The 14,623-nt window shown below is 41.3% G+C and overlaps 2 protein-coding genes across 6 annotated transcripts in view; one reads left to right on the forward strand and one right to left on the reverse strand.

The window, feature by feature from the left end:
* LOC124955349 (protein Cep78 homolog) overlaps positions 1-14,623 on the forward strand; it is a 66,386-nt gene that overhangs the window by 42,998 nt on the left and 8,765 nt on the right. Inside the window, exon 7 of one of the 3 annotated variants that reach the window (XM_047509658.1) lies at positions 8,023-8,877. The exons of the other annotated variants lie outside the window; for them this stretch is intronic. Coding sequence (XP_047365614.1) covers positions 8,023-8,081 — 59 coding nt within the window. The 3' untranslated portion in view covers positions 8,082-8,877. Of the gene's footprint in view, positions 1-8,022; positions 8,878-14,623 lie in introns of those variants that run through there. 3 annotated transcript variants of the gene reach the window in all.
* LOC124955350 (zeta-sarcoglycan) overlaps positions 1-14,623 on the reverse strand; it is a 133,928-nt gene that overhangs the window by 20,593 nt on the left and 98,712 nt on the right. The gene's annotated exons all lie outside the window — the stretch shown is intronic.

Below are 14,623 nucleotides of genomic sequence, written 5' to 3' on the forward strand. Positions count from 1 at the left end.
TAGGTGGGATCATGAAGGGCATCGGTTCCTATGTGCATATCGTATCACACCAGTATAGGACGTCATAAAGCTTTAATGCATTGACGATCATAGACGAGAATTCTATTCAAAATTTCTCTTTCTCTCTCTCTCTCTCTCTCTCTCTCTCTCTCTCTCTTTCCTTCTCTCTCCCTCTCTATTCTCTCGTCCTTCTTAAGTACAAATTCGTCAAGCGAACAAATTAAATGCCGATTACTTTCGTCAAGAAACTAAAATCTTTGAGAGCGAGGACTGCTCAAAGTTGACGGTGAACATTTTCCGCTTTCAAACGCGCGTCAACGATTTCAAAGTCACAGGAATTAAACTCGATCATCGTGCAATCACGTTACTCGCTCGTCCGCGATATAACTTCAAGTAGAAATTCAAAAGTCAACGTCGACTTTAATTGCGTTTGATAAACTTAACCAATTCTTTTCTCGTATACGTGCCAATTTAAAAGCGATATTCCCTTTTTTCCTTCCTTGTGGAAAAATCGATCGAGCTGTATTCTTTAATTTTTCTTCTACATTCATCTATCACGACGGAACAAGTCGATGTTTTTATCCGGCTCTCGCTCGCGGTTTAACTTTCGATGCACGCTAACTTTTATTTTCGCGCTACGTTTTTATTATCCGTACGTACGCAGCGAGTATTACGACTTGCCGGGTAATAAAGTAATACCCTTCTTCTACTTCCTCTTTCATGTGAACGGAAAGAGAGAGAGAGAGAGAGAGAGAGAGAGAGAGAGAGAGAGAGAGAGAGAAAGAGATAGAGACTTTGGTCTTGTATAAACGAAGGACGCGATGGTTGATGTTATCCGTAGAATTCCAACGACCCTTTCTTCGTCTCCCCATTCCTGTCTGTTCTGTCTGTCCTTTTCTATTTAAACAAAAACGATTCTACGAGGCTCATGGAACTACGCAGAGAACGAAGATAGCTAAGGTCGCTGCTGCTTAATACCACACCGGTTACGTCAGCCAATTTTCTAAAACTAATTGAAAATCCTAAACTGCTCTCCGTAAGACGAAAAGAAAGTGGAAAAGAGATAGAATGGGGAGGGGAAGAGAAAGAGAACATTGTAAGAGACTTCCTAACTCTGTCCTCCTAGAAAGAGAGAGTATCTTCACGCCATAAAATCGGTCGAGACCTCTTACAGAAAACGATTAAAAATGTCGATCGATAACCTTGGAGAATAAAATTGAGATTGAGAAGTATATTTTAAGGGATAAAGTCGCTCGATACGTTCAGCTTAACATATATACACGTTCGATCTATCCATAAATTGTGTATACCGTTGTGAACAAAAAGGTTAGAAAGGTCGGGAGATAGAGAGGATGCGTACTTGGATCCGATACACATGGGATTTTCCATGAACTAACGTCACCTGCACCGTAATAATTCTTTTCTCTCTCACACTCTATCTTTTTCTTTTTTCGCTTTGACGCTACGAGACCGGCTTCGCTATTTTCTCTACGAATGAAAATGATGTCAGCCATCGATCAGGAACAAAGTGATATTTGCTTTCAGTATAGCTTCCTTTAAATTTAAAATTAGAGGAAACCACTTGTTCGTCGTACCTCTTGCTCGAAACGTTCACGCGTCGTCACGCCCCTACCATTCTCGAGTTATATTCGATTTTCAAAAAACGATCATGCTCCTTTTCGTGACGCGTTTGGGTTAAACTAAGTTAAGCTTCATACTTTTTGCCTCTCTCTCTCTCTCTCTCTCTCTTTCTTTCCTTCCTTCTCACCTTCGGAGTCGAACGTCGTCGAGGTTTCGGTCGGATGCGGGTTGGTGTAAATCCTAGGCAACGCGCTGGACGTTTGGGAGCTTCGAAGTCGGTGCCAGTGGTCGCGTCCGACGAGGGTTGAATTTATAACGAGCCCTGGCGAATTTATGAGACGGTATTTTCGGGATCGAAGCTACGTGGGCTTCGTGTCCCTATCCAAGTCGCTCTTGCTAGTACTAAAGCATTGGCAAGAATAGAAAAGGGAGCACGGGATAGTGGGAAAGCGAAGAATATGTGCAAATGTAGACTCTAATCCGAGAGGTGGTGAACCATCGACGGAAAGATTTATCTCAACGAGAGTAGCACAAGGTGACTATCCTCACCCACTATCTCTCTCTCTCTCTCTCTCTCTCTCTCTCTCTCTCTCTCTCTCTCTCTCTCTCTCTCTCTCTCGCCATCTCTTCTTCTTCGTCCTTAGCATTTCCTATCCTATGTCTCTCTCATCTTCGATCCACCGACGTTTTCAAGGAATTTAAACCCTGGGAATTAAATTTGCCGGAGTACTCTGTTAACAATATTTTATACGTACATATGCCTCGAAAGTTTCGACTCGATGTCGCCGTTCATTCTCGAGAGGAGCAACGATCTCTTGCTCTGAAATTCTAATACGCGAGATGTCCATAGACGAATCAAGTCACCTTAGCAGTCGCGCGCAAAATCGAATCCCACGACGTGCGATAACTCGTCGGAAACTTGGCCAAACTATCTCAAAGGCGCGTGAACGATCATGTCGATAAATTCAACATCGACCCCGATTCGCCGGAAATTATCGGGGATTTCCGAAAATGATCGGCCGCAGGACTAATCGTCGTCGAATGGTCGCTCGGCTAAATCTGAATCGACTATATTCGCAAGACGAATAGATTCTAATATTTTCTCGAGGTTCGCTTCGAATTTCGATTCGTCGTCGAGTAAATCGTGTCGATATTAATTCGATATGATATTAATTTCAGCCTCGAGCGAAATCGAGAGTCGTTCTCCTTCCTTGCCCTTTCATCCTCGTTCCCCTTTGGCCACTGGGACTCTCTATACACAGGGTTTGAGCCTTCACCCTCTGGCGAAACTAATCGAATGAATAAAACAGCAGCCGTTAACGAACGGGTCGGTCCCTCTTGGCCACGGTAGCGCCGTTCTAGAAACTTTGCTAATGGAATCGCGTTCGTTCCTAAAGGAAATATTAAATGCCGCTTTTGTATGATCAATTTTATGTACTTTGTCGAGCTATCCGCGAATCTTGCGTAACGCATGTCGAACGAGAATCAAATAATTTTTTTGACAATTGGTCCTTCACTGAGAAATTCTCCATAGGTTTGAAACCAAAGTCATATCGTCCCAAAGCTCATTTGTAAGAAATTAAAGGCCCTTGAGATAATTGAGCCCTTGAGTTAACAAATTTCTTTAGTCAATTATACCTTATTTCTTATTACGTTTCTTCTCATTTTAATTCGCTTTAAAGGAATAAAATGAAAATATATAGAGGAGAGTAAAATTTTGCGTAGGCTCGAGCGTTCTACCGTTTTAACATTAACTTGACGCGATTAATTGAAGTTTAGTCTTGCGCGGACAAATGCGATACAGGATGCGTTGTCTTCTCCGCTAAAATGCCATCATTTTGGTCGACACGTCCAAGTGGGCTACTCGGACCAAAGCCGTCGCCATAGTCGTTGTCGAGTTGGAAGGACCGACCGCATCGACTCGTAGAGAGTTTGAGAGAAAGGAAGAGAGAACATAGAATCACATTACCTACCGGCTTGAAACACATCCTCTCTCTCTCAAATAGTACGTCAGCGAGAATACTATGGTAGAGATAGAGAGAGATAGTAAAAGGGACGACAATCCGTTTAGTCTAACTTCGTCGGACGCGAGCATAAGCTCGCACGAAATTATTCAAGCGTTGTCCGAAAACTCAACGTTGTCTCTTCTCGAACAACTTTGAGCCAAGTTATGTTGGTGAAGAAGATGAAGAAGATAAGCAAGAAGTTACATTTTCCGAGTTATTCACAAATAAATTATTTTCTACTAACGATTGATATAGAACCTAACTACAACATTCATTACGAATTCTTCGTTTTAAATCCAGAATTTATTACCGCCTGTAACTTAACCATTTTTAATGTTTCGTAAGTGTACATGTAAAATGACTAATAATGAACAAACGATAAATTCTAAGCGTTAATATTTCGCTTGTAAACTCCGGAAGTCATTGTCACTGTGCTTTCGCAATAAGTAGATAAGTAAATGTAAAGAGTAAATGAGTGAAAAAGAAAGGGAAAGTTAGAAAGGGGGGGAGAGAGAGAGAGACGCAGAAAAGGAGAAGCGGCGTTAAAGTGGAAGGCAGATCGGAATCCACGTGTATGTGAATGCGAAGGGATACAGAAAGACGAAGAGAGAGAGAGAGAGAGAGAGAGAGAGAGAGAGAGAGAGAGAGAGAGAGAGAGAGAGAGAGCAAAGCGACATTCGAGACGGAACTCAAACATTGGCGTAGCCTTTAATTCCCTCTCTCATTCTCTCCAAATCTCTCTCTCTCTCTCTCTCCCTCCACCCCCTCATCCCTCGTGTATACATACACTTACGTACACATTTGCGCGAGCGTACAGCCGCAAAGTCAACCGAGGCACGGTGCCCTCTCTGCGTAGCTACCAGCTTATATTATCTAGTTACCCGCGCGGCTTGCAAGTCAAACAAACGAACAGATAGCGGGGCTTCGAGTTTACGATCTTTGATCTCCCATTCACCTCTTTTATTTTATACTTTTTTTTTTTTCTAGCAATTTTTTCATTAATCAAGCTTCGCGATATTATTTCGTATCCGATTTTGAAATAATTCTCATTAACACGAAAGGATCGTTAGATAGTATACAAGAACTGGTACACATAGTAAGGAGTAATGTTTCGATAAACATTCCATGACTCGCGTATGTCGAATTACGATCGTCGAAACGCCAGTCTCGAAAATGGGATGGTTAAGGATAGAGAGATGGACAGGAGAGCGGTTTAAGTGGGGAACGCGCGCGGAAGGAAGCCGAACGGTAGGTACATCGCGTCTGGAATTTCAAGATTTGCTCGACGTGTACGTGTCACCGAGAAGCTCCTCTCCTCGTCTAGAGAAAGACAAAGACATGAACGGAGAGAGAAGTATATCGTTCCTCCTTGCATTCTATCTACTCCTAGACTTCCTCTCGGCTTTTAGGTCGGGTAAGCTCTCGCGGAACTTCCGTAATGCGTTAATCCGGCAGGCACGTATCTACCTTGTAGGAGATAAGGTCGCACCGGTCGGATCGTAACGACCGCGATTCTCTTTCTCTCACTCTCTCTCTCTCTCTCTCTCTCTAGCTCTCTCTCCCTTCCTCTTTTACTCTTTCTCTCTTCTCCTGCTCTCCTATTCGTGTCTCGTCTCTTACTCATCGGTGGACTTGGACCTGGTCGTTGTCACGGTTTCTATGTAGATAAATTTTCTACCTATTCGCCAACTCTCTCTCTCTCTCTCTCTCTCTCTCTTCTATAGCATAATCGAGTCTATGCGATAATCAAGATTTTATCTCAAGTTTTACGCAATCTTCTCAACATTTATTCAGAATCTTCAAAACTGGAGATCGATTAGAACATTACGAGGCATGACTTTGAGTTACGACTTGCTTCGACTTGCTCGACTTGATAACAAAATGAATACTGAATAGGAATTTTTTGAGAGGAGAATGATATCAAAAGAAGAAAGAAAGAAAGTAATCGAGAATGACTCTAATCACGCGGTAAGCCCATGAATCTACTTGACATTTCATTACTAGTTCGGCCAAGTATTCTATACAAACACGATTTAAACGCATCAGACCTTCTCTGGCGTGAATATCGCAAGTTAGTAGTTATTTAGCTTCTCGACGTTCGTGCGAAGTATGTATGCTCGTACACATAAGATGAATAGATAGATAAACAGAAAGGAATAGAGTAAGACGAAAAGCGCAAAACAAAACAGTAGATGGAAGGAAGATGACATACGGTAAAATCGACACGGCAGGTTAACTCGCTGGGATGAGAACAGTTTGGTTCCGAGCGAAATTCGACCTAAACTTTGTTTGTCACCGACGCCATTCTGTTGTCTCTTTACTTTATCTCCCACCTCCTTTCACATCGCCCTGTAGGAAACAGCGCGGCGGCATCGCTCGAGCTTTTCCTACTTCCTCTCCTTTACACACTGCGCCTTTTGCATCGTACCGCCCAAACCTGAGCGCACAGGGTGATTCCATTATCGTCGAGTCGACGTCTTGAGATACCCCCGTGGAATATTCCATGGTTTAGACTTGTCTCCTATCACGGTACTCCTTCCTCCGTTCACTGCCTTTGTTCTCGACTATCATCGGGATAATTCGAAGAAAGTCAACGCGATTTTCTTCCCTCGAGCTTAGGATTTCTGATTATCAAACTTTTTCATGAAATTACGAGGCCTCGTTTTTGGAGAAATTCGATGAAATACGAAGATACAAGCGGTTCGAAGTGCAACTCCGTAGGCTCGATTTTCTCGAGAATGAAGATGAGATGAGGAAAAATCGGGAGCAAACAAAAACTTTCGAGTGGCGCATTTTTCCGAGATTGGTAAAATCTAGCCGTCGCGTTGAATACAACTATCTATGGAAAAGGGCGAAGAGGGAGGTTGAAAGGGAAAAAGACGGAGCAGCAGCGATCTATATAGGAGCTTTCAATTTTCGCCTTCGTCCACCTACGTCGTTTTCTAAGCGGTGCGCGCATCCTCCTTTCTATCCTCTCCCCTTCGACGTCTCTCCGAACAACGAACTTATATTCCCATCTTTGAAACTTTCCTAAGCGCTTTCCTATCCAGTTCGAAGAAGAGGATGCTTGCTACGACGATGGCGACATAGGTAAGTGATTAAGCGTCAAGCGTACATAGCGTCTTGGCTGTGCGATCGAAGAATTTCAAGCCATTTAATCTGTTATCGACGTCAGATATTGTGAGCGCGTTTATCTTGCCTCCGATAAAAGTTATTTTACACCTTTTTCGAGAAAAATTATTTTACATTTTTTTCTCTTCGCAATCTATTTCCTTTCAGTTCAATTTTGGAATATTTTTACTGATTTATAAATTATCGGACGATCTTAATATTTGGTCAATTATTTTTAAAATATAGTTATTATAGATTCGAAATGAGCGCTCGGTGCCAGGTGAAATGTGAAAACGATTCAGATCAATTTGGATTTTTGCACAACAGGTTCTTTTTGACTCACTTCATTATTAAAAATTACACGTATGTATTTTCGACGTGATAAAACGTGTCGAAATGAAGTCGAATTCTCTCATTTCTTTGTTTTCCCGAGGAATTAAAAGTGAACGAGGACAAAAGAAGATTGCTGAACGTTTTGTAGATAATAAGGAAAGTACTTTATCAAATTTACTGGGAGCAAACGAAATTGGGACATCTAATTAGTTCGTTCTTACTACAGTTTCTATCGCTTAATAACATGATACGCTCTTCTAAATCTCTTTATGTTAGTAAATTATTACGTTTGTTATCAAATAAAAGCATAAACGCATGGAACAATTAAACCAGTAGTTCTAATATCTAAACTCATCTATTTCTCAATTTAACTAAATTCTCAATATTCAATATAATTTTGAAATATATCCGTACATTAGTCTGTATATCATATATAACAAAGACGAACATTATTTCTAATAGAAAAAAAAAGAAAGAAAAAAAAAAAAAAAAGAAAAGAAAAAGGAGTGGTAAACTGTGATTCAATTACATCAAGACTCCATTATAAATCGTCTTTCTAACAGTTTGCATATTGTATAGATCGAGTGAATATCGAATAAGTTTCTTCCTTCCTTTCGTTTAATATTGGAGGAAACATTAGAAGCGAAAATGTAATAGAGAAAATGGAAGAAATCGAGGGATTCAGAAATAGTTGAGATAAGTAAAAGAGGATGAGGAACGAATTTAGACGGAGAAAGCGAGAGAAAGGGAGAAAAATGGAAAAAAAGAGAAGAAGGAAGAGGGGTTGGGGAAGGTGAAGGTGGAAAGAATAGGTAGCGACGGGAGAGTTCCTATTTAGCGAAGATCTCGGGCAGATCGCCTCGAGGGTAGGAGACAGTTTCCGGCTTAGCAATTCGTTAGAAACTCCACGAAGCCGGCCGAACCTTTCGCTTCCTCGCTCTTGCGGCGCACAATGAACATTTTCACAATGGTCATACATTGGTCATTCCAGATGGTCGGGTGGAGAGACGTTCACCCTGTCTCCGGTCCAGCCCTTTCCCCCGGGAATAGCAGCTCTAACGGAAAGACCTGGAATGGAAGGAGCTGGATAGAAGGAAAGTTGCTTTCACCTTTTCCTTTACCTCTACGTCTACGTACGACTCGTATCGACTCGACGATGGAAACATTTTGTCGCGGAGAAGGAAGAGGAAGGTGGTCGAGGGAGTTGCAGGGAAGAGGCCGACGAACGAACTTTATTTCGCAATAAATGCAATATAACTTCCGTTTTGTACGAGAGCGTGCTTCCTCGCGATCCAACCGAAAATATCTTGTGGTAAATGAAATGGACAAATTCCAGTATGGACTTTCAACGTACGCGAGGCATCTCTTGGATTTCTTCGTACGATGGAATGAGATTTGGGGAATAAAAGAGGGAAGAAGGAAAAGAAAAGGAGGAAGAGGGGTGTATTTAGTTGTTCGAACGAAAGCGTTTGCTTTTCTCGTTCGACGTCGCGCTCGTTAAATTCGACGAGCGATTTCTTCCTATTATCTTCCTTCTCCCCTCCCTATCCCCTTTCGGAGACGATCCGAGCAAGAAAATTTAACAGGGAAATCGGTATATGTACATATATCAAATTTCGAGAGAAAGAGAAATATAAATGTCGATCTCTTTCTAATTTCGATCATGCGCGTTGCGTCGTTACATTACCAGAAATGTCCGAAAAATAAATCGGTCGTAGCTCGTGAAATGGTTACATACGAGCGTCGGTATGCATCAAACGCCTTGATATCATTTATCCGTCCAGCGTGTTTTTAACGGTTTGTATACAGTGCGCGCTCGCGCAAATATATCGATCGTCATTATCGCTCGTCTATGTGTGTATGGGAAAGTACACCGGACGTAAACCTATTACTGTGGAAATGATTTAAGCTATGAGATAAATTTGGTTGCTCCGACAAATATTTCCTCGAGTACGAGGCGTTCATTTTATTCCAGTCGAAGTACGATCTATCGCGAATAAAATCGATCCTTTTATTTGTAACGTCATCGTAATCGTATTTATCGACCAAGAATTTTCCTGAGACTGTTATAAAAGATTGGAGTTTTCGACAATTGTCTTTTCCTTTTTTTTTTCTTTTTTTTTTTTTTTTTTTTCTTTTTTTTTTTAGCGAAGAAGGACTATAGATATAAAAACGGTAGATGAGCGAAGAACAAAGAAGAAAGATGATATCAAACAAAAAGCACAAACGAGGCACGAAAAGGCTTTTTCTTCTTTGAGGTGCCTACGAACAAAGGATAGTCTGTTTATTTCCTATTAGCATAGCTTCTACTATTCGCATACGAGTCTAAGGTATTTATTTAATAAAATGCTATGGACGATAGTGGTCGAACACGTGGTTTCGAGGTAAAACGACGAACGATAGTACGGTAAGCACGTTGCCTGCGGAAGAGCCAAAAGAAATTCTCGGAGCTTTACCTCGCCTACCATATTTCCAACTCTCTCTCTCCTTCTCTCTCTCTCTCTCTCTCTCTATTTCATTCTGTATGGTTTACTTTTTCTCTTCTTTTATCTCGTTCGCTTGCACAACTTTGCGTTTCTTCTGTGCTTTAAACGATCTTACGTTAACCTTCTCAGGTTATAAAAATAAAGCGATCTCCATTCATTTAGGAATATGAAAATGTCCTTGAATCTTTCGCGAGATCAATATGTTTAATCTAATAATTATTTCGTTTCATTTATTCGAGACCAAGTGTAAACAAAGATCTATCTACTACGTATAAACGTTGTTGTTTACGTGTATAAATATATGTAGCCAAGTTGACATGCGAATCAGTTGCTTACAATTTGCCATCGAAGTAACACCGTGAAAGCAGCGTTAGGCAAACGGTATCATTTAAGACGATTACCGAGACGTAGTAACCTAGACGCAACCCATGCAGGATTTCATTTACTACCGTTTCTCCGAATCAAATTCGATCCTGGCAAATGCCAAATCGTATAACCATATGTTCGTAACTACCACTTTCTAAGATTATTATATTGTCGGCCAGTGATAACGAACTTCTCCTTGATACAGCATCCTCATTTAGTCCAGTTCATCCAGTTGCTGTTCCAAAGTGGCAAACCGCTACCACAGGAATTCCTATGGCAACTTGCCAGATCAACGTTATAGCGCATAAACAGTTAACTCGCGCTGCTTTCAGAAATCATAGTACGTTAACTGAAATTAAACTGTTCCTTTTTCCCTTTTTCTCCTTGCTCCTCGACGTTCTTATAGTTTCTATAAATTTTATAGATATTCTTGATTAGGTTTTTTTTTCGAATTTCGTAGGAAAGAAAAATTTATAGGTACGGAAATTAATCATCATTGTTAATCGTATGCCATTTTAAATAGAGAAAACTTGAAAGCTTAAAAAATATTCTTTTATACGCGGAGAACAGATGGCATTTACAAGTTCTACCTTTTGTCGGTATTTGCTTTGTCACTCTTTTTCACACGAGCATGTCACGTTTTATAAAAATCATTTCGTTCTAAAGTCTTGTTCTTATGGTTACGTTTCCGCGCATTAAAACCACAGATCTTCGGTTTCTCATCGGATACGAGCGTTCGTGTTTTTTCTACCGTCAGTATGTACGTAGGTCTTCAGGATTGTATCTTGTATCGATCGAATCGAACAAAAAAGATCTCAACTATTTTAAAAGTAGCGTCAGCTTCTCTGAAAAGAATTCGATAAAAATGAAAAATCAGAATTCGCGATTTGGACTTAATAGTTTTAATAGAAAGTAACTAAAATCAATAAAAAAAATTTCTGAAATATTTAGCATGGAGGAAATTTTTTTTTCTCTTTCTTTTTTTGTTTTTTTGTTTTTTTTTTGTCTCGTTAAATCGAGAAAGTATAACGTTAAACTACCCTATTAAAATTCGATATTTTTCGAAAATACCGCTAATGGAAAAAACTCTCAAAGTGTAGTTTATTTAGAGGAAAAGTTGAACGAAAGGAAAAAGAAATGAAGGAGGGAAAGTAGGAAGGGAAGAAAGAGGGTCGCTCCGTTTGCGTTAGGTCATACAGCACACCTGCCGTGCACGGCTGACGTATCAGCATACTGCCGCGAACTTTATCCTTCCTTTCTAAGATCCAAGAAGGTAAAGATGCGCGCAAGACCGATCAACATCGGTGCCACCGCCATCCAGCCGAGTCTTTTACCACCTTTTCCTTACCTTCTGTCTCTCTTTCTTTAACCAAGCGATAAGAGTAAAAGAGGGATAAAGAAAGAGAGTCCCGAAGGAATAGAGACACGACAGAGACCGAAAGAGGTTTAAGAGTCTAGGGAATAAGAAACAAGACACGTCGTACCGATATGTACCACTCGTTTTCTTACTTTCAAGATTCTAAAAGTTTCAGCCGAAGGTAGTGACACTGCATCCATCTTATACCATTATTTCTTACTCGACATCGCCTACGCCTAGTTCTCTTTAACCAAAAATCAGCCATGTACATCATCCATGTACATCGTTAGTTAACGAGTAAGCGTATAGAAGTGAGAGTAAATAGTAACGAGAAACTTGGCAATGATATCGATTAGAAGAAAACAAAACTGTTAATGAGAATAACTTTTATGTACAGAAGGTCATATTCTTCTTATCTTCGTACATTACATGTAGGCATATCGATTATTTGAGCTACGATAATTCTTAACCTCTATCGGGAATATTCGTCTCGATCATCCGACACTTCTACATCTCAAAAAAAGGTATATCAGAAAATTAGTACCCGAGGTAGCTTCTCTATTAAATCTCTCAGGTCGCGCATTCTATGTTGAAGGAACCGCTAAGTCCTACAGTAGCGGGTTACGTGATCTCGTAAAAATGTTAATGGTGGTGTCGTACGTGTGCCCGAATGTGTAGAAGTCTTGCTGAATTCGTACGCGCGGATGTGTGCTGGAGTAAAGCAAAACGAACACGTACGAAGCCGGAATACTCTTCCTCTCTATCATCCAACAGGGCTTCCACTTCCGACTGTTTTCTTTTCTCATTCTCTCTCTCTCTCTCTCTCTCTTTTATACATACATGGTTAGTCGTTTCTTTTCTTTCCTTGTTAGTCGTCTTTATTTATTTTTCTTTACCATTTCGTCCAACGCTTCCGTCGCCCTTCATCACATGGCAAGACGGATTCCACCATTCTTTTCTCTCTCTCTCTCGTCCTCTCTTCGAGGAACGATAAACTCTCAAACGCCATTTGTCTCCGGTTTATGGACGCCACGTAAGACTACTGGCATCAACACCGTTGTTGATGATGTCCATTTGGACGCACAGCGTGGCCGCTCAACTGTTTCCCAACGTAATTCTCAACTGTTTCTTTCCTCGTTATTGCTAGAACTCTTCGCGGATAGAACAGAACGAGGAGCTTCTCCAAGATTTGGAGAAAGAGCTTTTTTTTTATTTATATCTACTTGCGAGAGCTTAGCGAATCGAGAATTTACGAGTACGAACTCGACGTTCTTAATTAAATAACGATTATTATTACAGTAATATATGAACGTACTACGGTAATATATGAACGTAATACGGTATTGGAAGATGAAAAAAGAATAAATTGATGTAAAATGATATATGTCTTGTAGAACAATCGTAAAAGGTATTAAGTAAAACTTGACGAAATATTAGCTTCGAGATGCTTTTCGTTAAACGTTGTCATCGAAATACGCAATTAGCTGCTCGCTGGATTTCCAGACCGAGGACCGATTCGATTAACGCGACCACTGCACAGAATTCGTTTAGAAAATGAGACGACTAGCTCGGTAACGCGGTTAATTGTTTCATTCACAGGCATCGCGACAATGTCGTCGTCGCAGTGAACGAGCTGTGGAACGAAGGGCACTAAAAGCAAACGTCCACGTCGTTGCATCTAATTTCGTATTTTGAAATTCCTCCTATTTCGAAGACAGCAAGATTATTCGCGGGTGGGAAGAGGAAGAAGAAGCAAGAATATAACAGAAGAAGCGAGTTTAACCGTACTTCAGCTGTGGCAGCAACAAAGTTTCGCCTTGTCAGTGTTTTACCAGTCGGTGGAAAGGGGAGGTTGGCTCGTCTCGCGAGAGAACGAGAAGGACGAGTATCTAGAATAATGTTGTTACACGCTTCCCCGAGCTAAAGTGCAATTTTCGGAAGATCACATACTGAAACAAACAAAACGAGCTTGCTGACGTTAGAGGAAGCGTGCACCTAAGAGGACGATCAAGATAAATAGACGAGAGTCTTTTTGTTTTCCACTGGAAATAGTCATTTTACGAAACGTTTCGTTCTTTGCGAGGCGATACCTTCTTAAAGATAATGCAAATTTTAAAGACAAACCTTTGAATGGTATGTGACAAACTAAATCGTAGCTTTTTGCTGGCAAATAATTCGTGTATCTCTTGGAGTGAGAGTCCGAACGATTCTCGGGGGAGGCTCTCGAGCAAGAGGTGTGGCGAAACTCCGTAGAGAGGAGAATTCTGGTGGAGAATTCGGGAGGAAAAGCATTGCCAGGCCGTGAGCATTGCTCTCGGACATTGAGAGGCGTCGTGATGCCGATGGGTTTACCAACGCGCGGCGTGTGTGCTTCGCCAAGGGTAGTTGCTAGAGAGAGGGAGAGGGAGAGAGAGAGAGAGAGAGAGAGAGAGAGACCAAATGGGGAGGAGGAGGATTGGGTAGAGACGTGGCGATGCCAGGGCATCCAGGGTTATCTTTCGCATGCAAACGCGGTCCTGCGCCTGGCTGCATTCCCATAGAAATCGCACGTTATGCAAGTCGTATACACGTGTTGTACGCCTAGTTGCAGGTATATGTCGAGAGTTGCGATATATCCGACACTGACTTCTCTCTCTCTCTCTCTCTCTCTCTCTCTCTCCCTCTTCTCTAGCCTCGAACAAGGTACCTAACGTTGAGAGATGATAATACAGACCCATGGGAGCCTTTTCGTCTCATGCCACATGACCGCCTTATGCATATCTCTCTCTCAGACTCCTCCCTTTGTGTTCTATCCTTCAACGAGATGAGCGAGAAATAAGGGATCCTTCGCCAAACGATTTGACATCGGTGTCACCATAAAATTCATATTACTTGTATACTGTCCAAACTTTCATTATGGTTCTAAATATGCATATAGGAGTACACGTGCATTACATTTGGCACGCGTGATATATCCATCCTGCCATTCTTGATATCTCACGTGCGACTCGTAGAAACCGAAGATTTTCTGCGTATTTTCAAGATTGTGGCAGTCGAGGCGGCATATAAGGTGAAAGGGTATTTGAAAAGTACAACTTGAGATGGGATCCCATGCCAGATCCTATTTCCAGGAATATAAACGATCATGTCTGAATGGAAGCGAGGAATAAATCTAAAGGAGCCTGTTCATCTTGGCAATGATCCTGCGCATCTTATACCTTATACTTTCCAACCTCGATCTCTCTTTCTCCGTCCATGCAAGGCCTCCTTAGTAGACGTCTGCAACTTTACGCGCTGGATTTTGCCTCGACGCAATCTCTTATCCTCTCTTCTTTGAGTATAACCGTTTATCGAAGAGAGAAAGAGGGAAGAAGAGAAAGTGAGAGAGGATCCAAAGACGCACG

This window comes from Vespa velutina, chromosome 18 (assembly GCF_912470025.1).
Source record: "Vespa velutina chromosome 18, iVesVel2.1, whole genome shotgun sequence".
Classification (NCBI taxonomy): Eukaryota; Metazoa; Arthropoda; class Insecta; order Hymenoptera; family Vespidae; genus Vespa; species Vespa velutina.